The sequence below is a fragment of the Rousettus aegyptiacus genome, unplaced genomic scaffold, assembly GCF_014176215.1.
Source record: "Rousettus aegyptiacus isolate mRouAeg1 unplaced genomic scaffold, mRouAeg1.p scaffold_m13_p_14, whole genome shotgun sequence".
NCBI classification, from domain to species: Eukaryota; Metazoa; Chordata; class Mammalia; order Chiroptera; family Pteropodidae; genus Rousettus; species Rousettus aegyptiacus.
The window spans coordinates 51,589,489-51,616,142 of NW_023416289.1; the positions used below are offsets into that span (position 1 = coordinate 51,589,489).

At 46.5% G+C, this 26,654-nt stretch overlaps 2 protein-coding genes across 9 annotated transcripts; both read right to left on the reverse strand.

Moving 5' to 3' along the window:
- Positions 1-3,037: 3,037 nt before the first annotated feature.
- Positions 3,038-22,329, reverse strand: VPS33B (VPS33B late endosome and lysosome associated). 8 transcript variants are annotated; one of them, XM_036231927.1, is made up of 24 exons: positions 18,702-18,809; positions 18,180-18,463; positions 17,711-17,760; positions 15,614-15,694; positions 15,198-15,259; positions 13,992-14,041; positions 13,728-13,795; positions 11,149-11,194; positions 10,051-10,145; positions 9,648-9,752; positions 9,060-9,156; positions 8,760-8,837; positions 8,494-8,567; positions 8,143-8,229; positions 7,859-7,949; positions 7,568-7,642; positions 7,280-7,344; positions 7,102-7,156; positions 6,115-6,161; positions 5,416-5,548; positions 4,790-4,863; positions 4,199-4,300; positions 3,943-4,018; positions 3,420-3,839 (listed from the first exon to the last, which is right to left on the reverse strand). In XM_036231927.1, the coding sequence occupies exons 4-24, from the start codon at positions 15,653-15,655 to the stop codon at positions 3,610-3,612; spliced, it is 1,752 nt and encodes a 583-aa protein (XP_036087820.1). In that variant the 5' UTR covers positions 15,656-15,694; positions 17,711-17,760; positions 18,180-18,463; positions 18,702-18,809; the 3' UTR covers positions 3,420-3,609. The 8 variants fall into 8 exon arrangements, 7 of the variants coding, with proteins under 7 accessions (XP_016007028.1, XP_036087820.1, XP_036087819.1 ...); XM_016151542.2 differs by lacking the exons at positions 17,711-17,760; positions 18,180-18,463 and adding an exon at positions 3,038-3,413 and having other exon boundaries at positions 3,723-3,839; positions 18,702-22,329; XM_036231926.1 differs by lacking the exon at positions 17,711-17,760.
- Positions 22,330-22,455: 126 nt separating this feature from the next.
- On the reverse strand, positions 22,456-26,570 carry NGRN (neugrin, neurite outgrowth associated). The gene is made up of 3 exons (XM_016151557.2): positions 26,288-26,570; positions 25,830-25,940; positions 22,456-23,551 (listed from the first exon to the last, which is right to left on the reverse strand). Exons 1-3 carry the CDS (start codon positions 26,449-26,451, stop codon positions 22,942-22,944), a joined length of 885 nt encoding a protein of 294 aa, XP_016007043.2. The 5' UTR covers positions 26,452-26,570; the 3' UTR covers positions 22,456-22,941.
- Positions 26,571-26,654: the final 84 nt, after the last annotated feature.

The following is a 26,654-nucleotide window of genomic DNA, read 5'->3' on the forward strand; positions in this document are numbered from 1 at the left end:
CAAACCAAAACCCTGGGCGGAGCAGCCCTTGATTGGCTCCCCGTCCCGTCGCTCCTCGCGAAGCCCCGCCCTCGGCCTCTAGCTGCATCGGCACAAGCGCCCAGGCTTGCCGTCTGCGCGTGCGCTCAACCCCGCAAGTGCGGGGCCGGATTTACTCATTCCACCTGTGGCGTTCTACCCCCCGCAGAGCTCATCGCCAGCTCCGCCGCCCCGCCCCACCCCGCCCAGGTGCAGTTTGAGTCCAAGTGCGCACCAACGCCCCTGGCTCGCAGCCACCCCGGAGCAGGAGCCGGATTAGTAGAAAGGCTGGCGCCTCCTTTCCTTCGCTCATTCCGGTAGCGCGCCTGGGAACTGATTTTAGGTAACAGCTTTCCCCAGATGCAGAAAACCATGACCTCAAGGAGAAGGGAAGGAACGCTGAACTCTGCCCAGGGGCCCCTACCTTTGTAGCGTTAAGGATGGAAAATTTTCAAGTGGGCCAACTTCTGCTTCTGTAATATGCTTGCTTTATGTTAACCAGAGTGGTTCAAGGCTTTATAAACTGCCTCTTTTGGCAGCTCGGGACTGATCTCCTCTAACCCTGCGTGGTAGAGTCAGTCGCCCGTTGGCTAATAAAGGTTCACAATTTATTTCAGTTGGCTCTGTGGGTCTTAGATTTGATCGCACCACAACAGTAGGTGAGTGATCCCCTTTAATCGCCACGAGAATCCTATTAGGGGAGTATTATCCCCATTTTACAGAGCAGAGAACTGTCTCCAAATGGTCTGAATGCCTTACCCAAGTCCCACGATTGCAAATAAATGGAGATCACCTTAGTCATGGTTGTCTTTCAGAACGTACAGCTTTAGATAGCTGAAAACTTGAAACTCAAATTTGACGAAATGCTTTTGTATCCTCCTCTGAACATATGCTACATTCCTAAATGCTTATACTTTTTTTAATATCTTGATGTGTGACTATCTCATAATTCAGCTATTTCACTATTGATGGATACTTGGATTGTAATTTCTACAAACAAATGTCTTCATATATAAATCTTTGTGTCTTGCATTATTTTCTTATGGTTGAATCCTACAAATGTCATTACTGAACACTCCCTTTCCAGTGACACATATTTATTAATTTCTACTCCTGACCAAGGACGCCTCATGGGCACAGTATCCTCTCGCCCTCAGCAGCGCTGACTACTTTCATTCTGTAATAAACAAAAAGCTGAAAAGTAAAGCACCTCCTTAAGCTGAACAATAACTACTACAGTAGTTATTTGCAAACTCTTTATTAGTTTCATAAGTCAAAAAGTGGCATTTTCTTGTTTAACTTACACTTGGTTAATTACAACTGAAACTGCACATTTACTCTGTGGGTACTGGCCAACTAACTTTTTGTTTGCTTTTTTCGTGAAAGAAAAGTAAAGGATGCTTTCTTGCTTGCTTCACCTTCAAGACCATGTTCATTTTCAGAAGAACTTCATTGGTGTTCAACATTCTTTTACCTGTCAGCGGCATGCCAAACATTCACCCCACTAATACAGTGGCCCACAGGTACCACTTTTAAATTTACTTGTACCCTTTGTTGATTAACTTGAGATTTTCAGAAAGCTTCAAAAATTTGTTAACTTCAAACATGTTCCCAGGACCAGCATGGTAAGTATCCAGAGATAAGGCAATTTTGCTTCCATGTCCTTGACACCGTAGTTCTGAAGCTAACCGAGCCATAGAGCCATGGGAAGATGTGCATTCAGAGGACATACTCAGCGTGTAAAACACTGAGTAGTGCATGTATAAGTGCAGTGCCCTTTTCAGGGTCACGTTACATTTATGTTAGCACTGTTCTAGAATGCAGGGGCAATGCACCGCCACTGCTTATTCACTTGGCCATAGAATCCTTTTCTGACTGCCATATATTCCTTGTATATAACCGTGTCAGCAGCGCCTTTGATCCTGCACAGTAACTTGACATAGTACTGTTTAAATTCTATCTAGTACCTAAGATGTGCATTTTCCTTGCAATATGCACTGATACAGCAACATCCTTCCATGGAAAGAATACTTTCGATGACCCAACACAATAGGTTTGGCTCTTTTTACAAGTGGCAGCACTGTGGATTGGGGAACAGACAGGAGGTGGAGCAACTGGGACAGTCTTGCAAAATCCCAGGCAAAACAATAAGTACCTTTGCCACGGGGATGCAGAGGATGAACTAGAAGCATTTAGAAATAATGGGTAGAGGACCAGCTGAATGTGGCAATAAAAAAGGGGAAAAAATGTGGGCAGATGATGAGAATGTCAAGAAGATACAGGAGAAGAAAGAGATTTAGGGATTCAGAGTAGGGACAGGAGGTTTGGTTTGGTTGCTTAGAGAGGAGTTTGAAGACTGTGGAATGAGGCTCAGCACTCAGTGAGGTGAAGCTTGAGATGCGAAAGTAGATGACAACAAAGGAAAGAGAGAAGGGAGATGTCAACAGACAAGGATAGAAAAGGAGTGAAAGGAGACAGAAGTATAACCTAGGAGACTGTAGGACAAAAAAAGAGTGCCATGGAACCTTAGTATGAGGATTTCAAGAAGAAGAGTTGTGTCAGTGAGATGAAGTCAGAGGACTGAGGAGGCCACTAATGGATGTGGTCATAGTGCACAATTTTTAAATGGAGAGGAAGGCCACTAAAATCAGCAATAAGGCAGACACTTGACCTGAATAAGAGCACCATTTGCTACTGACTGAAACTGCTCTAAAAGGACACAATCTTTCATTCTGTAATAAACAAAAAGCTGAAAATTAAAGTTACTCCTTAAGCTGAACAATAACAAATGTTTTAAATGTTATGAGTCATAGAGTTTTAGAACTGAAGGGGTGCTTACTGATCATCTGTCTAATCCATCCCCCTTATTTTATGGTTCAGGAAACTGCAGTACAGGGCAACTTTCAAGAAAGAAACATACCAGGCCCAGAGCCACTAGAGTGCAGGCCACACAGCACATGGCGAAGCCCCCTATGCTTCACGAGTAAAGACGGGTAGTGCTGGTCCAGAACTAAACAGATTACACTTGAGAACAGCAGCTTTATTTACAATGATACTCAAACGGGATTTAGCAAAAGATCCTCCTTCTGCCCAGTATCTTGACAGCACGGGTTGCAGTTCATAAATGAAAAAGAGAAATATCCTGGAGGCAGGAAGTGAACTATCTCCTCAGATGTGTAATCTAAACCCCAGACAAGTTCTGTGCTCCCCAGCACTCTGCAGGGTGGGTGGGGGACACTATATTAGCAGCTGGGAACCCGACCCCTGAATCCCCTTGGGGTACGTGTTGAGGCTTCGACACTGGCCAGGAAAACGTCAGGCTTTCACCTCACTCATGGCCTCCATGAGGCGAGCACTGTTTGTGACAGCTGTCGTCAGAAAAATGAACCTGTACCCTGAGGAGTCAAAAGCACCGGCATATGTGACCCCAAGCAGACCACAGGCCCCAACACTAGCCGTGCCACATGCAGCCCCTCCAGTCCCACAGCCCTGGCTGGATCAGAGCATCAGTTTACAGGCACAGACACATCAACATCATGCTCAGGGCAAAATGCCACTCGCCGCGCCTGGCGGAACTGGGCGCCCTGCTCTTCAGCTCACAGCCAGCGGTACCCAGGAGCCACTACCTAGAGAAGCCTCCAAGTGCTGCCCTTTGTCCCTCAGATCCCAAGGAGGCCCAACGTCACCTTTCTGGTTTCTCTTACCTTTCTCTCTGCCCAGGAATCGCAGAGCCGAGATCTCAGAGAAAGTGCAACCCCCCAGGAATGCCACCAGGACGAGGCGCAGGGACTCGCTGGAAGGCTTGTCTTCCTTGGTCAAACCTGTGGGGATCAGAGGAGACTTGCTTCTCTGCTGGCGTCAGCTCTGCGTGCCACATCCGGCCCTCCTCCCGGGCACCCTGCCCCACTCGCAGAGGCCACGCACCCGTGAAGGCCAGCTCGCTGCAGTGCAGCAGCCGCAGCACGTCATCCAGGCCCTGCCAGCTCCGCCGCTCCAGCACCTGGAAGACGCAAACGCTCGTTTCAAGTCCAAGGCAGCACCAAGCTTAGGAAAGGAAGGTTGCAGCAGCCCAGCCATCACTTTGCTAGTTACTAGGGCGGCTGAACATTGGCACAGACCAGGGACTAAGCAAAAGCAGAGAGAGGGAAACACAATGGGAGCGGGAGGTACTTGTTCTCACCTGCTCAATGATGCGGCAGCTGAGGGGCACATAAGCACCACTGAAGACATATGCCATGTCCCGTGGTACCTTCAGGTCGTACTCGCCATCCACACGTGGGATCTAAAGTGCAAAGGGGAGGACATGAGGACAGTGATAACTCAGCCCTGCAGGCTTTTAGAGTCAGAGAAAAGTAGCAGGTCCCTACGAACGGTTCTTACTTCAACTAAAAGGAGAACCAGCAATAGCCCTGAAAAATAAAATCCATAACCAGAGTTTCAAGTTTCTGTTTGGTACCCACCGATTCTCTAAACGAGTTCCCACACTCCCTGTGACAGGATGGAAGGTAGGGTGCCCCTTTGCCAACCTCTCAGTAACACGGGACATGTCTGTCACTGAAGCAGCACTGAACCTATTCTCTGGCATTGTTAGGTGCTTGTTACATGTTTATTAACTGAATCTGTGTCTTGTCTCATTGAAATTAAGCTCATGCTATCGTACTACTACACAATAGGATCTTGATAACAACAAAACAAAAGGTTTTTGTGGATTCAAATCACTCCACAAAGGACCGAACCCACGGCCTCCCTTGTCCATTCCTGCTCCACATACCAAATTCAGCTTCTTGCTGATGGCACGAAAATTGCTCCTCTTGGCCAGAGAGCTGAAGGCATCAGTGATCTTTTCTGGGGAAGAAATCTGTGCTGGGTTTCATCTAAAGTCTACAGATTCATGACACTGTCACAGGCAGTACCATTCAGGAAGTGACAGGACTGCCTTTTCTCAAATGCGGGACCTATCACATCTCCAAGCCCTTCATCCACAAATACCCTGAAACTGAGGGAGACTTTCACCCTTCTCCCCACCCAGTCTTCCTCTTCCTACAGGGTGCCAGCTCTCTACTAAAAGCAATCTACAGGGTGACACTAATGTACTGGTTAAGTATACAGGCCTTGGAGCCAAAGCAACCTGGGTTCTAATGTGACTTACTGAGCCCCAGTTTCCTCATCTGTAAGTGGAGATGAAACTAACCTTTGTAAGGAGTAGATGAGAAACTGTGTCTAAAGGTCTTAGCACATGGTGAGTGTTCGAAACGTGGAAACGGCCTCTACTAGCAGAAGCAGTGCTAGTGACACTAACAGTGAGCAGTCTCTCTCTGTCCCCGCTCCTGCTCGCCCAGGGTGCTCTGCTTGTTGAGAGAAGAGGAAGGGGAGGGGCTACCTGTGCTGTCTGCTAACCTGCAGCCTTGTCCGTCACCAGCTTGCTCACTTTACTCTCCATAGCTGTGAGGGTTTCCCCAGGGGCCTGCTCTGTTAGGAGCCCCGCTCGCCGCAGGTTGGAGAAGGTCAGCAGATGCTCAGGGCCATAGCTCTGAAGAAAATGCAATTCAGCTTTTTACTGAGCGTACAGAACTGTTTGATGATACCAAGGTGAGTGGGGGAGGATTACACAGTCCACGCCTCGAGGAGCTCATACTTGTTTGTGTACTTTATCAGCAATAGCCAAACAACACACCCAGAAGAAGTAAGTCACGCAAAACTATTTAAGACCACAGAAAGCTTTTGATAGAAGGATGTTGGGGAGGGCTTCACAAATAAGACTTGAGAAAGACCTGGAAGGAAGCTCATTAACGCCTCACGGGGTGCTACAAGGAGCGAGAGTCAGAACTCAGCACCTAGTCCAACCCCTGAATTGTCCAGTCCTCTTAGCATTGGCCACCCACCGTGAGAATCAGGAGTGGGGCAAAACGGGGGCAGTGGGAAGGGTCTCTGTGTGCCAAAAGGTGACTGTCCCCAGAACCGCTAAGAGGGAGGCCAGATGGAAACAGAATGGGGATGGGGACAGGAAAGGAGCCATTTTTCCTTTTGCCTCTTTCAAAAACATCCAGTGCCCTCCCTCTACCAAGTTCCCTCAAGAAGACATTCTGCTGGCCTTACCTGTAGATACTGTGTTTTCAGGGATCTGTAATCCTTGGGGATCAGACCTGAGGGGAAGGGAGATAGGACAGGTTCCTGAGCCAGCTGAGGTGTCCTGAAATGTACAACCAAACCAACAAACCAACCAACCCTCTTCCTCACAAAACAAACAAACAAACAAACAAACAAACAAAACCCCAAAACTTAACCAGGGAGAAGGATTCAGTAAATGACGCTAACCTCGCACCCTGTACAGTTGATTCTAAACCGACTCTTCAATTAAGCTTCTTACTGAAAGATCTGAGAGTTCCTGAAACACATGCTAATCGTAGTGGGAATGGGAACAAGATGCAGGAGAAGGGACAGCCTGTGCCTTTCTGCCTGGCTGTGGGCCAGTTCCACGGCCTTACAGGGATAGGCAGAGTGTGCATGTGGTTCCAGAGTGCCGTCCTAGATGTTTTCCTCCACTGAGATAAGAAGTGGGCTTCCAACTGCGATAAAGGAGCTTAGAATGAGCAAAGCTCCCCTCTGGGTAGACAGCAACTTTAAAGAATATTCGCCAATCGGAAGACTTCAACAGTAAAAACAAGTTGCCATTAAAGGTTTGCAGAATCTGGGTCTTTGGAAAAAGTTTATGAAATTAGTTGGCCGTCCCTTTTTTCTGGACTATATCTTTATTATGAAATCTTGTTGAAGGTAGGAGGCCAGCTGGAATGAACAGAGAGGTGCCACTCTGCTCTAAGCCTCTGTAGTCCTAAGATGTGACAGGCCCTGTTCTGGGCGGGGGGGCCTAGATGTGGTCCTGCCTAGGGTGGGGAAGCTAAATTACCCTTCAACCTACGGATGTTTCACTCAAAACAAAAAAACTGCTTTAATTTTACAGGGGAAAGAATCCACAAAATTACACGGAAATGTTTCGTCTGCTATTTGTATCAGTCATTCAAAATGATTTCTTCCGTCCCTAAAGTACAGTTTTTCAATCTGGCATCTTTGGTCCCTGGGACTCACCATTCTCAGTGATGGACAAAAGACACATGAGGCGAAGGCTTTCTATAGGTGACACCTGCACAACAGGAAGAATCCAGGAGAATTCAAGTTTCATAACACACGTTCTTCCCTCCCCTGCGTTCCTCTGGAGGCAACCCCCCTGTAAACAGCATTCCCCGCACCCCGTCCACCTGCTCACCTGTCGGTCGATGTGCTCCTCAATGTAGCTGGTGCTCTCCCGGATGCTGAAGCCCTCCAGCAGCGCTGTGAGTAATCAGAGGGCAGCCTGTTACATCTGTGCTAATGGGCATCTGTCTCCCCATCTCTCTCCATCCTTCGGTGAGTTAAGGGTGCCCCAGGACTCTAACAGCCACCAGCATCCCACACAGCCAGCGGCAGCTGGAAGGAGCCAAAGAGCATCTTTTCAGGGTGGTACAGGGTTGGGAGCCAATGGGACCGAAGCAGTGGGCACAGCCACTGCAGTCACCGTGCTCAGTCTTGATGAGCTCCTGGAAGTCCTGCTTTGTTTTCTTCTTCATGATGGATTCACAGGCCCCAATATCTGCAGAGAGGACAAAAAGCCAGCTGACACAGTCTTAGTTCTAGAAGGCTATCCCTTTATCGGCCAGAGGAATAAAAACCTCAAGGCAAATGCAAAAGCGCTTCCTCTTCGTTTAGACCAAACGAGAACATTATTTGCCAGATGAACAGGGATGTCCCCTCGGGAGGCAGAGCTCCTGTCCCAGTCCCCTCGCCACCTCCTCCAGCTGAAACCTACGCAGACTCAGCAGGCGGTGCTCCTGTTTCAGTCCCTTGAGCTCCTGGGAAACGAAGTTCTTCATCTGCTTGATGTCCATGCCTCTCCGGCGCTGCAGGGAAGTCACCTAAGGTTACCTCTCCTTGCCCTCAGATGTGAGAAACCACTGCCCACCCTCAGTTCCCACTGATCCAAGAGAAAAGACAAGGAGCCTGTCACAGTATCAGAGGGGTAGCTGAGGGACAGCAGCCTCAGGAAGCCACTAAGGAAGGACACAAAAAGACGGCCCGGGCTTGGAGCCTCACGTCATACTGGGTCTGTAAGTTCCGGGCCTTCTGGCTCAAGAAGCCAAAGACATTGGAGAAGTGCTCGTTACGAATCTCATTAAACACCTGTGAGAAGAACAGGACAGGAACAACTCATGGCACAGAACCAGACCTTATCCCTCCCGACCTCATTAGTGTCATGACGCTCAGCTGTTCTAGTGAAAGTACAAAGAAAGCTGAGCTGGTATCAAACAGCACATGTCAAATACCTGCTATGTGCACTGGGGTTCACTCTTAACTGCTGGGGCTCCCTCTCCCGGGGACTTGCATCCCCTCCCAGAGCCGGTGCCCACAGCCTCACAGGAGCAGAGCTAGCACCCAGACCCTCACCTTATCCTCAGCATTGAGCAGCACCTTCAGGCTTCTGTCAGAGGATGTGACTTCCGGGCCAAAGTCAACACTCCCTTTGAGAGCAGATGGGACAGCAATGAGGATCTCCGATGAGGCTTCCTTCTCCTACCCACCCCAGAGCTGCCATTAAATGTCATTAACAGAAGCCAGCAGTTCTCTCAGAGCCCGGGTCTCTCGCATTGGCCCCGTCCCATGCAGGAGGCCCCAGGAGCTGAGGGCACCTCTCTTGCCAAGATGCCACTTACCACACTTGATGCGGAAGGTGTCATCCACCAGGCCCTCATAAACCACCTGGGAGCAAAGTGCTGTCACAAAGTCCACGTCTGAAACCAAGATCCCCGACTGTGAGGATCCCCCCGATGCAGCCTTTTACCCATTTGGCTCAGTATCAGCTCAAGTGCCTTCCCCAGTGCCCGAGTACCCAGGCTCCCAATCAATGCTGCTATTTGCGGCCCAACGTGAATGCCCCAACTGTGCCACCCTGTGTGCCACGGTACCACATCTTCTAGAATCCAGAGGCAAGAGGAGTACTGAGCATAATTTACCTCTGTCCAGGAGAAAGACATGTCCAATTTCTGGCCTTCGGCCCTTGGTTTCACCATCCTCTTCCTCCTCCAGTTTCCTCCACAATTCATGGGACATCTACCAGAAACCAAGACATTCCTTTTTTTTTTTTTTCAAATTTTTAATTTGATTTTAATTAAACTTTTTTACTTTGAGATCATCATAGCTTCACATGCAGTTGTAAGAAATATAAGACATAAGACATTCTTAATCTTGTGCCTGAGCCCTTCCTGTAGTCCCACATCTAGAGAAGCCAACCCCTTTCTAGGCGACACTTCTCCTCGACCCCAAGAAGAAAGCTAACTATCAACAATATGACCTATTCTGCTCGCATCTGTTCCTCTTCCTCCCCACCCCTCTCCAAACCAAAGACACAAGAGACCTAGGCATGCTGCCCAGGGGGCCCTGGCCCTTGCCTTCCTGTCACCACACAAGCTCTCCTCTCTGAGGAGCAATTCTGCAACCATAAAAGCAAGGTAAAGAATACACCTCATATCACAGACGCCCCTCGCCAATCCTTAGCGGGTAGAGGACAGGGGCTGTCGGACAACAGTGCTGCTAGTGCTCACCTTGGCACATCTGCCGATCCCGTAGCAGTTAGGAAAGGGCCCATAGAGAGTGCTGAGGAGGTGCAAGGTCTGTGCCACAGTGTTGATCCAACGCTGATCTCCTTCCTGCAGGGTCCACGTGGGCCACAAAGATATGGGTCACCCTGATACACCCATCTGGAAAGTGACTAGCCCTAGAACCCTGGGGTAGGAAGGCCGGGTGTGGCCAATGCTTGAAAGAGTTCCTTTTGACTGGTCCCAAAGGAAGTCCCATGGACATCGATCAGTAGCATTCAGTCTCCTAATCACTATCACTCATAATAAATAATAGGAGTTGAATGAAAGGTCCATCTATGTGAAGGCCCACTGGACCCCATGTCTGTCCCCACCTGTCGATGCCAAGACCCAAGGGCCCTGCACTTACCAGGAAGTAGTCCCTGAAGAATTCTGGAAGTTCCATGCTCAGCAGATCCACATCAAGAGGCAGCAAGGAGAAGGCCCACTCGTCACAGCTCACATCTGTGGGTACAGAGAGTGTCAGCCTCCCTGCAGAAGGCACACAGCCCCACATTAAGAGGGAAGGTATGTCACAGTCTTGCAAAAACATCTGAGTTGCAGCCACATGCCAGGTACTACACTAGGCATGGACATTCCAAGATAAGTAAGACATGGCCGGTGCCCTAAAGGGGCTCACAGTCTGGTAATAGAGAGACATGGACACACAGCCTATAATACGATGTGATAAGGCATGTGTTTTCATTAAGTCGCTGGCCATAGCGCTGAGGAAACATCCATTCACGATTCTGTAATACTGACTAAAAGCCTAGTGCAGGCACTAGGCTAAGCACTGGGACAATGGTGAACAGAATGATGCATGCCTAACCTCCTGGGGACATTTTTATCATCTAGTGGGACAGATATGCACCAGATTTAATTACAGTTGTGCTCCAAAGAAGTAAAATCTGTGAGCACACATATTTCAGGGATCTAACCCCAACTAGGGATGGATGAAAGACTTCCCTAAAGAAGTGACATTAGGGTGGAGAATACCCTAGGTAACAGGAACAGCATGTGCAGAGTCCCCACAGCTGGACAAGTCAGGAGGGAGGAGAGGCACATGCCGAGGCAAAGGGGCCAGGGCAGGGACAGACGGAGTACAGGGTAAGAGGCCATGGTGAGGATTCTTGGCTTTCACCTTGAGCTAGTGCAGGATTCTCTGCAGGGAGGACTGACCAGGTTGGTGTTGTATGGAGAATGGAAGAAGGAATACACAGGGCAGGGGAGGCTCAATTTTTCCTGGGAGTGGGAGTCTTGGAAGGTAAGGCTAGAGCAGGTGGCGATTTCCAGCCATAAGCCCTCACATCCCCTCCACAGCATCCCACGGGTTCCCACGCTCGGGCATCTCTCCGCCAGCTAGGCCAACAGTAATGAGGCACGAAAAAGGAGGTGGGGCAAGGGGAATGTCGATTATTTCCTTCTTCCTATGCTCTCCCTCTTTCCACTCACATTCATCTCCTCTCACCTCCATAGATCCCCTCTTCCTCAAGCACCATCTCACAGGCATAAAACTGAAAGAGGAAAGGGGCTGATTAGCAAACATCTCTCCTCCGTTCTTTCCATTCCTCTGGAGTTCCCCCATGGTTGCTGAGGACAACACTCGCTGAACCCAGGAGGAGAACCCAGACTTTTAGATCTAGAAAGGACACTGGAGTCATCTAGCCCAATACTTGGTTTGGTTCCCTTTTCGCCCATTTCATTTATTTATTTACTCCTTGCTTTTCTCTCCGAGAGACTGGAAAAGCTTTGCAAAGGAGAAGGTGCTTCAGCGGTCACAGAGGGGTAAGTCCTGCAGACAAGGATGGGCGGGAGGGTGTGATAGCCCTATGGAATGTGGACGGTAAAGAGCAGTGGTGTGAGAGAAGCGTTCTGGTTCAGGTCTCCGCAGGACCCTGAAGATGCTGAGGGACCTGCAGATACAGCCTTGGGGGTCAATGGCATGTAAGTGGCATTTAAAATGGGTGGTTTGTTCAAGAAAAAAGAACACAGAGAGAGAAGAGAGCTCAGGACAAGATCTTAGGGGACATCAAAATCAGAGGGGTGCACAGTGTGAGACCTGGCATAGGGGACTGAGAACACATAAAGTGGCAAGAATAGAGAGAGGAGATAACAGAGAGAGGGGAGAATTGTCTAGAAGGGATACACATGGCTGCAGACAGAATAGGAAAGGTTTATCTGATAGAGAAAGAGAGTGGAGAAGGGGTGTGGGGAGGGGGCCGTGGGCAGAGCGAGCCAGCTGCGCTGAGACAGGAAAAGGCCCACCTCCTCCTTTGAGACAAGTAGAAAAAGGATGAAATAATTAGAGGTGATAAAAAAGGAAGTTGAGGACACTCCCATCTGATAACGATGGTGACGACAGCAGTGAATGTATGTATGTTAAGCATTTCACACGACTAAGCATTGTTGTTAGTGTTTCACAAGGATTACCTCTCTTATAACTCTGTGCGGTGTGGAAGATTAATGCTGGGTGCTCCTTATTTTACTGTTACTCAAAAAAGTCCTATTTATCCCACTTTCTATAGGTCTAATTTTAATGCTGACTAATGGAATTCCAGACCCCGGTTTGAACACTGCCAATCTTCCTAATTAACAAAGAAAGTCTCAGCAAGAGACACAGATTTCCTCTTCCCCACAGCTACTGAGGGAGAGATCTTCCTGTGATACAAAATTAGGTCAATGAATTTAGTTAGATAGGATGTTAGATGGAGAAAATTCATAAAAATATCAATTTTGGTTTTCTGTATAATATGGAGGTTTGTACGGTTATTCAAAACTGATACCACCTGTTCTATTTAAAGACATCTGTGTCCTTGAAAATATAAAAGAAAAAGTTTTGTGAGACTCCAAAAATGAGAAATTATTACCATAGCTCCTTCAATAACGTTCAAAAGTAACGTGTAATTCTGACTGATTACCTTTTCAGTAATATCTTGCCCTGGTGATGCTACACTTGACATATTTGTATTCCTAAACAAGAGAGCTGTCAGATTGTGTTACCAATCTCCGAATGATCTTCAAAGGGAGATCACTGACTCCACTGATTCCTTTTACGATGATGAGAAAAACAATATAAGCCTATGATTCTACTTGATTTCTTAATAGAAACTGAAAGTCATCTCATTTAAATCAAAAGAGATAAGTACCATTATCAATTCCATTTTATATATGAGAAAACTGAGACACAGCAGTTAAGAAACTTATCCAAGATCACACAGGTCATAAGTACTGAAGCAAGGATTCACACTTTAATTTCAGTATCTTTAGTCTTCTATTTTCTCTAATATTTTCTTGGAAAAATTGAAAAGGGAGAAACCCGTCCTTTCGACTTTAATTTCTACCTGCTCCGGGTGTGGCATGCACTGCCTGACACAGCTTATAGACATGTAGTGGGCAGTATGGAAACCTGGTCCATCATTCCTTCCCATCGGTGAGACTGAGGTGTACCTATGACACGCCTCGCCAGTGTGGGGGTCGAGAGAAGCTTGTTGGGATCAGGAAACAGAGCGAGTAAGACAGGTCAGCACACACTCACTGCCTTTGTGGACGCAAAGATGGAAGGGGCCTAGCCTGGCTCTGCTAACTCGCAGTGACCGTGGGCTTCCGTTCCCTCCGCTGCTCAGGCAGGGTGGAGTAAAATGGTCTCTGAGGGTCCTTTCCTGTGTAAGAAAAGGCTGGCCCTGGGGGGTGATGATTTATTGTATTTATTACTAAAAGGCTATAAGGAGCAAATCACTGAAAAACCATTATTAGGGAGGAATTTGTGTTAGAAGGGAATATGGCAGGTTCTACTTCAAAAATGTCAATCTTTTTATTTAAAAAAATCTATCTAGAGGCCACCTCTCACAGTTCCACAACCCATATTTGAAAAAATCTGATGACAGGCCCTCTGCTAAACTATCAGGTCTATGTTATTGAGACAGTGGCAGGTCTGTGTTCAGTCACACGTCATTTGCTTTGAGGGAGACAGAGCTGCTGGCCCCTAGCCCCTTCCCAGTCCTCGATCCTGCTCTACCTGATCCCACTCCCACCAGGATCCACACTCACCTTCTGAGGACTGAAGATCACTTTGTATTTTCGAGTTCGGCCAGACAGCTTGTCAGCATTGACAAGATCTACAGACAGAAGGAATGCAACCCAGAGAGCCATGGGCCACTTGTTAGACAAGAAGGAAGCAGATATCTTCTCTATGTGGGGTGTGGCCAACTTGAACAACTCTTTTCTTATGAGAGGGTCCTCGTGGCCAAGGCTCTTAGACCTTGCCCGCCCTTCCCCAGGTCTTAGTGACACGGTGCACCACGGCATACTCACTGGCAATGTACCGCATGTTCTTGATGCGGGGTCTGACCAAGAAGCACAGTCTGTGGGAGAAAAGGGGGAAAAAAAGCCAGTGAAGAAAAATTAGAAGGTGGTAATAGCAACTTAGAAGAAACTGCAATAATGTCAACTCTTTCGCCACTGGCTCTTCTTGACAGGCCTACAGTTCTCATCACAGCCACAGCCAGGCCAGCTCCCTCAGCCTTCCATGTACTGACCACAGAAGACTCCCCTTAACACAACAGATAAACCGTGGTGAGCCGGGAACACTTATTGGCCCTTCCGGGGACCCAGGAGTTCCTGCTCTCAAATAATTTACTAACTATTGGGCAACATAAGAAGCACATATGTATGGAGTATCCTATCAATCGAGTGTTAAAAACAATACAAGAAAGTACATAAATGTTTTTCAAATGGGGGTTTGTGAATGTATTCTCCAGAAATCCAGGAGAATTTTGCTCTAAGGGAGAGTATACATTACTTAAGATAGAAAATATACTACAAATAAAACAAAGCAACGAAGCTAAACACCAGGCATTAGGTGATTGTGTGTGAAGTGGAAACGACCAATGCTGAATAGCCTGGAAGTGGGGGTCGGGGTCGGGGGAGCAAATCGCCCTGGCCTGGAGGAGAAGCGCGAGCTGCACAGAGGAGGTTGGGCTGCACTCGGAAGACTAGGTAAATTTTAGGAGCAGTGAGGACGGGAGACCATTTCAAGCAGAGTGAATGGAGTGATCCAAAGGACGAAGGCACGTGCATGCCACTGGGAAGTGCGTGAAAATGTGTGTCAAGGAGTGGCTTGAGGGGACACGTAAGCCACGAGGCAGGAGAGGCAGTGTGAGGCCTCCCTGGAGATGGCCTTGGATTCTACGATGAGCAATTTGGACTTTACTGGATAAGTAAGGGAGCCCTTAAAGGTTCTTGAGAAGAGCACAGTGAAAATATCAGTGAAAGTTTCATCGATCTGGTTAGAGATGGCAGACTTGGTTACAGAGAGAAGAGGACAAGGGAGGGAGGAACTGCAGAGAGGGAGACCCATTAGGAGGCTAGAGCATAACCTAGGCAAGAAACTGTAAAAGTGCGGGGAGGGAACCACATCACAAACGTGACGGTGCCAGATCACAGCCAAGGACGGTAGAGGGCAAATGTGCAGGGCCCTCCTCCAGCTTGCAGCTCAGCTGGACTCTCCCAGACACTTACTGTTCACTGGAGCTGACGGCTGGCTTGTTCTCCACCTTGTACAGCTTGTCTACTTCGTGTTGCTGCCAAGAGAACCAACAAGTCAAGTGACACAGAGTGCTTGGAAACTCAAAGCATGATGCCAAGACAAGGGACTTCTAGAAGGGCTCCTATTTATGCTAATTCTTGGAATCAGACTGCCTCCCTGATGACCATCCCACTGAACTTTTCTCAGACTGCAGACGGAAAATGCAAAAATAAAGCAATTCAGTAACAATAGACAATAGTATTGATCCTCTTTAGTGCGCCTAATTCAGCTACCCACAATTTACCCCATAATGGTTGTCACTCCTTAGTAATTAGTACTGTTCATCAAAAGAAAAAAGGCTTAATGAGGGAAGGAAAGCCTGAGTCCACCTGGGAAAAGGGGCAGGTACCTTTAGTATGGAGACATTGGCGATTCGGTCCAAAGGGCTCATGAGATCTGCCTCAATGAACAAGTCCTTTTTTCCTGGAAGCTGAAGATACAGTATCTTGGGTCATTCATAGGTCACACAAGCTCCCTCGGCTGAGAGCTCATGCAGCCATCTGCTTAACAGAAATACAGTCTGAGTTGGAAGGACGCTAGACATCATCTACCTCAGCACCTCTTCACTGGCAATATTATATCCACAGTTGACATTTCTCTGTATATTCACCTCTGCACCACTTCCTCTACTCTGCCCCCCAAAATCCCGGTTGCCTGCTGGACAAAGCCAAACCAAACAAAACTCCACCTTGCATCCCACAACTGCCAAGTCTCTTTTAAGTAGCATTTTTTTTTCTAATTACAAAAATTACCTATGTTCAACATAGAAAACTTAGCCCGGGACAGTCCTCACCCTATCATCCACCCACTCGCCCACCTCAGATGCCCGTCATCTGATTTCTGCATCATCACTCCTGATGCTGCTCTCTCACCTGGCCAAGGGAACATGAGGTCACAATGAGTGGCAGGGAGAGGGAAGTCATTGCAAGTTTCCTCTCAACTAGGCCTTGAAAAGTGGGGAGGGTGTTGTCAGTGATATTGGAAAAGAACAATCCAGCAAGGTCCAGGGAAAAAGAACAGGCTGAATGGGAAGAAGAGAACAAGCAATTCGGTCTGGCTGATGCATAAGATACATATAGTGCAGTGGGTCTCAGCCAGGGATGGTTTTGCCTCACAGAGGACACCTGGCAATGTCTGGAGACATTTTCAGTGGTCCAGTTGGGTCAGGGGGTATTACTGGCATGTAGTGTGGGTAGACGTTAGGGATGCTGCTAAAGATACTACAGTACACAGGACGGCCTCACAACTAAGAACTAACCAGCCCAAAATGTCAATAGCTCCAAGGTTGAGAAATCTTGATGTTGAGGAATGGGGAAAATAAGACTGAAACTGTTGACTAGAACTAGATCATGAAGGGCCATCTCCAAATGCCAGGTTAGAGTTTGGAGTTGATCCTCTATGCAACAGGGAAAAACAGAAAGCTTTTGCACACTGAAACATCCTATCAGCTGGGAATTTCAGTTAGACGAATATGGATACTGTGGTTAAAATGGATTGGAAACATAAGAAACTGGAGGCAAGGTGTCCACCTATGTGGTTAAGGCAATAGTCCTAGCAGTCCAAGCTATGTGATAATGAAGGAGGACCTGATTTATTTAGGTTGATGGTGGTGTGAACGAAAATGGGTTAAGAGATACATGGAATGTGCAATAGAATTTTTTAAATACTTGAGAGTAAAAGTGTAAACTAACAGTGCTTATATCTGATGGTAAGATATGACTTTTTTTCTTTATACTTTCCTTTATCGTCTATATTTCCCATAATGCACAAGTGTTACTTTATAATCACTATTTAAAAGGTCAGGTGTAAGGAAATATCCACAGGACTCATCAAGTAGTTCAGTTAGGTATGAGGCGGTAAAGAGGGTCAAAGACAAGTCTGAGTTTTCAAGCCCGAATAGCAGTGCCCGTTGGCAAGAATTAAGACAGACGTTAGTTTGAAGAGGATATTATTGCACAGAAATCCACTTAGGCCATATTGAGTCACCCTTGTGGGTAGCTCATCCCCACCTACACTCCATTTACAAGTGTCTCTCCTTGGTCTCATTTACTCTTTCATGTAGCTCTCACCTGAGCCAGTGGCTTTAACTAGCAACTCTTCAATTTCTCAGACATTTGTTGAATGTCTTTTACGTGCAGATCTTTGTGCTAGCACTACAGAGCACATAATAGAAATGAAACATGGTCCTCAATCCCCTGAGGTTCTCCCCAAGTCCTTATCTTTATGCCAGCTGCAACTCTACATTTCTATATGCTGGATGTTTCAAACAGTATTTCCTACCAGCATCTGTTCTAACTTCACTCTATCCAAACCCAAATTAATCGACTTTGTCCGCCAAACCTATACTATACATCTTTCTAATTCTTTTTTTCATTTCCATTCAATATTATGCAACAAATATTTATTAATCACATGCTATGTGCCTGACTCTAAGCTAGGTACTCACTGGGAATACGGTGTTAAAACAGACACGTTCCCTGTCGAGGACCTTCCAATCTAGTGGAGAACAAGGACATGAAACAAATAGCTATACATGTAATCAATTACAATCACAGCAGCAGCATTATTTTATTACTAACCCAAGTCAAAATTATCAAACTCGGCTTTGCTATTCCCTCAACCTTTACAAGCAATCGACAAGTCTTTGGGTCTTCTTTCACCATGATTTAAAAATCCATCACTTCCTTCCATTCCCTCTAGTGCTACTAATTTTATGTGGGCCTTTACTATTTTAGTCTATGGTCTCCTAACTGGCCTTCTTGTTGCCCCCTTACCCATCACCACATGGCTAGGAGAATCATCTTCAAGTATTGCTTCATGCCACAAATGGGGAAAAATTCTTCAGTCGCTGCCTATTGTGTAACTTCTGATCACTTTCTTCCCTGTACATGCCTCATCCTTCCCTGGTTCCTCACCTTGCTCCTACCAGTCCATCTGCCTGGAACATAGTCTCCCATCTCCAAGGAAAACATGTCGATTCTTCACACTCCAGCTCCTTGAAACTCTTAGATCACTCCAGCTAGAAATTATTGCTGATCCTGAATGCTTCAGTCATCTTCGCTACCACTCATTTACCACACGATATCCTGGGGGTGGTAATTTGTGTTTCATACAGCTCCTACTGGAGTGTAAGATCCCTAATTACCAAGATGTCTTAAGCTACTTTCCTTCCCTCAGTGACTAGCAGTGTCTTCCTTGCCTGCAAGGAAAAAAAGAAGTGTTTTCCATAAACTCCCTGGCCAGGTTCCAGGCAGCTCTTACTGCACACTGGTTTACCTCATTGAGTGCTTCATTTTGGACTTGCTGTATACAGAAGCGCCAAGGATAATACCAAAGGCCAAGAACAAGGTCAAGGGAACTTGGCAAGGAAGACCCATGCGTCCAGTGAGTGTTAAACCACTGATGTCGTGAAGGCCCAAGACGTGGCGGGCACTGACCTGCTCCAGCAGATAGATGAGCTGGTCTCGGGCCAGCCTCTTGAGCAAGGAGAAGTCTGGCAGCTCTGGGGCGTCCAGCCGATGGGGAAAAGCCATGGCAGCGGTCACCGGAGCCGCGGGTTGGGAGAAGACGGCCGCCCTCCGATCCGCGAAGGCTTGTGGCTCTCCTTCAGGCCTGGGCACAGACTTCGAAAGATCCCCCGAAGGGGCCCTCACTCTTCAGCTGAGCTAGAGGAATGAATGGCCACCTCCAAGCCCGACGGCGGCAGCCTTGGGGGACCCTTTTCTGAGCCAGTGTCCCGACCCGGCCCTCTCTGCTGCACTCTGCCTGTGAGCAGGTTTCTGGTCTACACTCGCAGACTTCACGGCTGCAAGGAGTACCCCGCCTACTGACAGGAGAAGCGGCTTCCTGGATCTCCCGGAAGTCCCGTTCGCCGCGCCGGTGCTCGGCGCACCGGGAAAAGGACGGTGTCCCGGAAGGGACATTTCAAAACGGGAGCGAACGCGCCTAGGTTCCAGTCTGATTTCTGGCTAGAGGGGAGTATTCCTGTGCTAAAACTAATCTTTAAGGGCACGCCCAATTCTCCTAGGCCACTCAAGCGAAGGTTGGGCAATTGTTCGATTTTCAAAACTTCGTACAAGGGGCGAAAACTACTGAAGCCTGAAAAACGCTGGTCATTGGGGATCTTGGCTGTCAATCTAACCTACTTCTCAAACTTAGCGGTGTGGAACGCGATCTCCCGATCTCCCGCTGCGGAAGGGCCGGAGAGCCGCGTAGGGATTGGGGGAGAGAAGAGAGCATGTGAAGATCCAGCGCGAGCTAAGCCTCTCAGGCTGTGACCTTTGGATACCAGAGTTTTGATTAATTAATGCCCTAATTTCCGTGGGAAAACGGATAAACTGTGGCATATACATATACAATAAAAACCGAATAAATGAAAGAAGCCAGACATGAAAGCATCTGTATGTCATTTATATAAGTTTCTAGAACAGGAAAATCTATGTTGAAAAGAGTTTCAGAAAAGTGATTGACTTTGGAGATGAGAATTGACTGGGAGAAACTAGGAAATTTTCATGGGTGATGGTCATGATCTGTATCTATCTGTTTAGACGAGGAAAAACAGCTTATGAGATCCATTATGATAGATCGGGCCGGCAATAACCTGAACTCACTAATCAATGGTAACATCTCTTGGTGAAATGCTTAGGAAGTACAGAGCACCTGTTGCCAAAACCTTTACCTGAGCAAGCCTCAAGATCTAACTGCCCGTTCATAGGTAATACAGAGGGTAGTGGAAACATGTTAAAAGACATTAGGATGAAATCAACCATATCCATAAAGTAGGAAATCACATGACACAAATAACCTGTCAGATGGTGAGGGGAATAAAGTGGAAGGGGAAACCACTTTAGATTGAGGAACTTTTGGAACACATCAACACAATGCAATGTTGCAGTGTGTGGACTTTGTTTAGATCCTAAGAAATCAACCATAAAAGCCATTTATGAAACAAAACAATTAAAGAACACCATCAGGATTAGCTGATATTAAGGAATTATTAAAAATTTTAAGGCACAGTAATGGCTCGTGTATCTATATTAAGTTCTCAGCTCTTTGAGATACATACTGAAGTACTTACAGATGCAATATGATGTCTGGAAGTTGCTTTAAAATAAGTCAAATGAAAATGAAGTGCCAAGTGCTGGATAATAAAAAAGATTGCCCATTTGTTAAATGTTCAAGTTGGGTGATGGGCACACAGGGGTTCATTGCTTTACAATATTCTCCCTATTTTCATGTTTGAAAAATTCTATAAGATTAAGTAAACAACTTCTGTGCTCACACTGGGCTTCCAGAGTTCATCTAGTATTTTATATTAGCTTTCCCCACCACCTCCCCACATTAAAGCTCGGCTACAGAGATAGCGGCTTCTCTGAGTAGATGAGGGGCACATATACCACTCCAGGGCACAGGGACTTAAAAGTTCCTACTGCTGTCCAGTTTGCCAGCCTCTTATGTTTGGCCACAAGGTTGCTGTGAGGTGTCTATTCCACCCAGTCACTCTCTCTCCAGCTCAGGCAGAGCCTTGTCATCTGTTGCTTCCTTTACTAGACACTGCACCTGTGTCCCAATGGGTTTGAATCCGAGACATACTGCCAGGATAGAGCATTAACAGGTCAATCTGGACACTTAGGGCTTCTTGTTGGATGAGGTCTGGATGGGCAGGCTGGCAAAGGTAAAAGGCAGGGCTTCCTGCCATTGTGGCCTGGCTGACTGGTACAAGCTTCCCCAACCATTTCTTCATTCACTCAACCAATACTGAATTCTATGTTGGGAGCTGGAACTGCAGCAATAAACGCAGACATGTCTCCTGCCCTCATAGGGTCTAGATTCTAATGAGGGCAAGGTGGGTGATACAGACAATACAGTAGTAATAATTTTCAAATAATAGGGAAAAGTAAACAGTGTAGGTGACAGTGTGAACATGAGGGAACTGCTTTAGATCTAGTGATTAAGGAAGGCCTAAGAAAGTAACATTTGACTGAGACCTGAACGAAAAGGAGCCAGCTATGAGAAAATCTGGGGACAAAGAACTAATAGATACAAAAGCCTTAGACTGATATGTCCAAGAGTGGAAAGATTTAAGCTTAGTGAACACTAGTAGGGGTAAATGGAATAGCTTGTAGTTAGTTTTCCATAGCCCACTGGGAAAAGGGCATGATCAAATGACCGGCAAGAGTTAGAAATGTAAATTTAAAGAGTTAAATAGCATCTTGCACCTCTTACACTAAAAGGTATTTATGGCAAATTACCTTTAAAAAATCATAAAAATATTGATAAGTACATGATAGTGACAGACCAGCAAGAACAAGGGCCTTTCTGCTGTATTAATAGCATTTGGATGTCCTAACTTTGATTGGCATGTGATAGGGTCTTGCCATCTAAACTGAACAAATGCTCAACTTAACAGTAATCAGCAGTAATTGCTATTAATGACATTTGAAATGGCAAAAATATTTTACAGATTGTCAATGACAGGGGTGGAATATCAGTGTTTTAATTAAACGTCCTTCACGTATTTAAATTCTGAATAACTAATTTTTGCTGGTAAATTGTTAAAATGAGACATGGTCGAAAACTGTCACTGGATTGTTTACTTGCATATGTCTCATTCTTTGTCTACTGATAATCACTGTCTTGTTATAACAAAGCATCAGTAACTTAACAGAAATTATGCCAGGCAATATTAGATTCCTGGAATTTTAGAAGCCTTGGATTAAAGATCAGACTTGGGTTTAAGTGCCAGTGTTGCCACTTACTAGCAGTCACGTGACCTTGGGCATATCCAAAATCCTTTGAGATGGTCACATTTGTAAAAGAGGCCTATTGTCTGCTGCCTACGTGACAACACCCTTATAAAGATTTGGTGAAAACTGTAATATAAGATACGATTTAAGCTTTTGATGGGGGCTAGAGATTATCTTGAGAGTCCTAAAGGCTTTGCTTGCTGTGCCTTTTTTAAAAATGGAATTCCCACAACCCAGTCACTTTCAGAACCGTAACAATTAAAAGATGACCAGTTTTTAGCTGTCAAAATCCAACACTGAGCAGGGTAACTTGCACAGAGCCCTTTGTTGGGGATTCCTCTGGCCCATCTCTCTCACAATGTTCAATAACAAGCAACGTTTTGCCTCTTCCTTTCCCTCCAGTTTCACAAGTAAACCCTCTGACCCCACACAGCACCAATCAACAGACTGCTACATTTCACTTTATTTTGCACATAATGAAAACAACCTATTGCCTAAGCAGTTCTGGAACTGTTAGTGTTCACTAATCAAGAAATAAATGAGGTCAAAAGGCAAACCTTTCATTTCTTCCCAAACATATATTGCAAGTATCACAGAAACTCCCAATAACACATGCAACGCAGGCTGGTTGTGACAGAGAGCCTACACAAGAAGGGTGAGTACTGAAAATCCACGTGGATCAGACGAGGAACAGTGCTCCAGGAAGCTGGATTCTACCCAGTCAGTCATTCTCGCTGTCCACATTCACATCTGCCCTGTGAAATTCATTGCCCTTTGTCAGATTCAATCCAAGTAGCTCTTCCCTTCCACTTTACAGGCTCATCATGTCCTCCTATTCCAGGGTGGATAATCAGTACACAGAAATCCAGGCAGCTCAAACATACTCGCCCAGCTGTGTTTCATATGGCATTTCCACAAGCTAGGTTCCGGCTCAAATTCTGTAAAGGAAGTTCCCATTGTCATCAAAGAACTCTTGCCCCTTCTGCACTACTTTGCTGCTAAAGTTCTGGTTACCAGGTTCTCCTGCCTTCAACACTTCCAGCTTCTTCTTACTTGGCAATCCATCAACGTCAGTTTTTCTGCTGCCCTCACAATCACTGGTGTACTTCTGCAGCTCTCTTTGATGACCTAGGGCTGCAGTGACAGGCACAGGGCTCTCCTTCTCCAGGCTCTGGATTCCTTTATTCCTTCCCTTCTGTCTCCTCGGTGTGTTTATACTGTGAGTATTCGGTTCTACTACCTTCAAAGCTGTGCTATGACCCTGGCCTTGGGATGAGGCTTCACCCCCTGGCATCAGCAAAGACCTCGACAGGGAGCGGCCTGCAGAAGGCAGTTTCCAGGTATCCTTAGAGCCAGGAAGCTGCTGGAGCAAGTGAGCAAGCCCAGCTTTCTTAAGGACTTTTTGATCCTGCTTCAGTTTCTGTTCCAACGTGGGTACAAACTTGCTTTTTAAAACCCGTCTGATCACATCAGTGCTGACATCAAAACCTTCAGCCAATCTTGGAACTGACCAGCATTCCGCAAATTCCTTATGTAAATACCTAAAGGAAAATGGAGCAGTTTTTCAAGTTGTGAAGAAGACTCCTCTCAGAATAGCTAACTGATAATACTAAGGATAAGAATGCCGAGATGAGGAGGTGTAAATGCCATCTCTCTCTCTTCTCCCATTAAATGGCTGTGTTCTACTCTTGTGTGGCGACAGCATACTCTTAGGTCACTGGCACAAAGGCCCTGGTTGGATCCTGGAGAATGCATGAAGACTGTCCTTCCCTTTGAAGAGCATACAATCCAGCGGTAGAGACAGATATAGCAACATACGACATCACTGTGAACACTATCATGGCAAAGGATGCCAGGAGGGAGACCGAGGGACAGGCTGTCACAACACTTGCAGCATGGCCCAGGAACTGCTTTGGGAAGTTCACAGTAATGGCAAGACTAGAGGTGGAAAAATGGAGCAAGAGGCTATCACAATAATCCAGGCAGTATGGACTGAGGCAGTGAGAGCAAGAGGAAAGAAACGCGAGAACTATTTTAGGAAGGCCAAGTGGTAGAACTTGGTACAGGACTAAATACCAGGGGAGGAAGCAGGCTGAGAATCAAAATTGTAGCTTGGGTGATTTGGTGGGGCCATTCGGGGTTACAGTAAAAACTGAGTTGTCAGGGAACAATGATGAACTCTTGTTTTTTTACATGTTGAGTATGAGAACCTGTATGATATCCAAACAGAGATGTCTAGTGCACAGTTGAATATACAGAGCTCAGAAGAAAAACATGGACTGAAGATGAAAGATATGGAAGTCATAAGCCAACAGCAAGGGTAGTTGAATCCATGTGACTGGCTGGCATCAGGCAGGGAAATATGCAGAGTGAGATAAAATGATCAAGAACACAACTCCGAAAAAAACAGCAATCTTTAAGATACAGGAGGAAGAAGGGGAACCCAGGAAGGAAACGAAAAAGCAGCCCTAGAAAATAGAAGTGAATGATATCTGGGTCAAGGGAGAAGAGAATTTCAAGAAAGCAGACTATGAGGTCGAATGATATAGAAATATTAAGAATGTCCTTTATGTCTAGCATTGAGGAAGTCGGTGACAAATTTGTAGAGAACCATTTCATAGGCCGCCCCCTGCCAAAAAACAAAAACAAAAACAGTGGCAGGCAGTCAGGGAGCCAGCTGGGAACAAAATTATGAGGGAGAACCTTACATTGACAGATGTAGGTCCCTGAGGTTAGGCAGGGATACCCCTAGAGCACACAGAGGGTTGGTCCTATACAAGAGAAGGGTTACCATTTCCCGAGAAGTAAATAGGATATAAGATTGAGAATGGAAAACAGGAAGGAAGCCCGAGACACTTTAAAGGGTTCTTTCTTAGTGGCCTGTTTTCTTCTTTGCTGTTAAAGGACATTTATTGACCACAAAAGGGTAGTGACAGGTAGGAAGATCTGAAAATGCTTTTGTTCAAGACAGGGGAGGAAGCTGACATGAGAGAGGTGTTATACGCTAAGTCTTTTGGTCAGCTCTACAGAATCCCGTTCATTCTAAGTCTCAATTTCAGAGTGATTCTGAAGGGAATAGAAAATGGCCTATAGAGAGTTTTTCAGCATTATGAAAATGCAAATCCATCTGCCCTTGGACCCAGCAACACTACTTCTGGAAATGTATAAAACAACTACGCCTGGCAGATGTGATGTGTATATGAAATTATTCACTAGAGCACTATTTGTGATAGCAAGTGAGTGGACCCAAGTACCCATCATAAAAAACTGGTTACCTATGATTTACTATGTTTACTGTAAAAAAGAATGAAGGACTTTCTCTTCTGAAGTGAAAGATCTATAAAATATATTAAGTAATAAAAGTATAGACAGTACTTATAGTATCTACTGTTTGTGATTAAGGAGGTGAAAGTAAAAACCGAAATTCATAACTGCTTCTACTTGCATAAGGAAACCCAGAAAAAGGCACAAAAAAACTATAAAGAAAGGAGTTAAGGTTTTCTAAGACATGGATCCTCACCTCATAATCTTGGAAGTTCCCATCTCTGGACCTTAGGTTAATAATGGTCTGATTTACTATTTAAGGATTAAATGTTGTGATGTCTTCAACCCTAAAATTTCCGCAAAATGAACCAACTGTCATGATAAACAAGATAACGGGCTTACAGAAGGTTGTTATAATATATGTATGTGTGTGTGTATTTTTTTTTAAAGACATCTTAAATGATAAAAAGTAAAAGAAAACATAAAAACGATACTCCAGGCCTCAGTATCCTTCACTTCTCATCACAGCGGATCCAAACTACCATTGAGTCTTACCGGATCTGCTCCATGGCTTCCCACGTCAGGGTCCTGGGCGGAGCACCTGGCGCCTCCATTTGCCTCCTAATTTTCTGGAACCGTATAGCCTTTTTCTGTCGTTTCAGGATGCTGGGGGAAGAGAACCAATGGCAGAAGCCATGCGTGGCAACAAGACGAGTGGCTGAAGAGCCTCGGGCTAAATAACGGAGCACCCAGCCCGCTTTTATCAGTGCCCCGGAAATCTCTAAGACCTAGACCAGCAGCCCTGAAACATGACGAACTCTCTAAAAGAGTGATGAAATACGTCAGTGGTAAAAGGACCCGTGGCCCCAAGGGAGCTGAACACTCGCCCCTGCGCCTCTGACACGAGGGAGAAACAAGGGCCGTGGCGAACGCGGCGGCAGGACGCCCGGAGGCAAGGGGGCGCGGCCTGGAGCGCCTTGCTTCAGGCAGAGGGCTCGGGAAGAAGCCGGTACCTCTCCACCTCCTGAAGCTCCCGCTCCTCCGGCTCCCAGTCGGAATCAGGATCCGGCTCGCGGCCGATGGTGCCTGGACCTGCAACCCCTCGGGTCGCGAGCCCACAGCGAGCAACAGCAGCACGAGCACGCCAGCCCAATAAGAGGCCTAGAGTACCGGCCATGTTGACAAAACTGCCCCCAGGTAGAAACGCAGCGACGCCGGAAGCCGGAGGGCGGGACCAGAAGAGAGAGAAGCAACTAGTTCGCGCATTACTTCCGCTTCCGGCCAGAGGCGGGGATATCTGGGCTTGAACGGTTCCGCGGCTCTACTCTCCTGCTCTGACTATGGAAGATGGCTTCCCTGACACGCGAGAGCCCGAATGAG

Excerpts from the sequence above, each read along its gene's own strand:
- VPS33B (XM_036231925.1), bottom strand. The coding sequence starts at position 18,797 with ATGGCTTTTCCCCATCGGCTGGACGCCCCAGAGCTGCCAGACTTCTCC. Across the intron at positions 15,695-18,701 it reads TCATCTATCTGCTGGAGCAG|CTTCCAGGAAAAAAGGACTT; the intron begins GTCAGTGCCCGC and ends CTGTATCTTCAG. Across the intron at positions 9,753-10,050 it reads TCTTCAGGGACTACTTCCTG|GAAGGAGATCAGCGTTGGAT; the intron begins GTAAGTGCAGGG and ends TGGACCCTGCAG.
- NGRN (XM_016151557.2), bottom strand. The coding sequence starts at position 26,451 with ATGGCCGGTACTCTAGGCCTCTTATTGGGCTGGCGTGCTCGTGCTGCT. Across the intron at positions 25,941-26,287 it reads GAGCTTCAGGAGGTGGAGAG|CATCCTGAAACGACAGAAAA; the intron begins GTACCGGCTTCT and ends CTCTTCCCCCAG. Across the intron at positions 23,552-25,829 it reads GAAGCCATGGAGCAGATCCG|GTATTTACATAAGGAATTTG; the intron begins GTAAGACTCAAT and ends ATTTTCCTTTAG.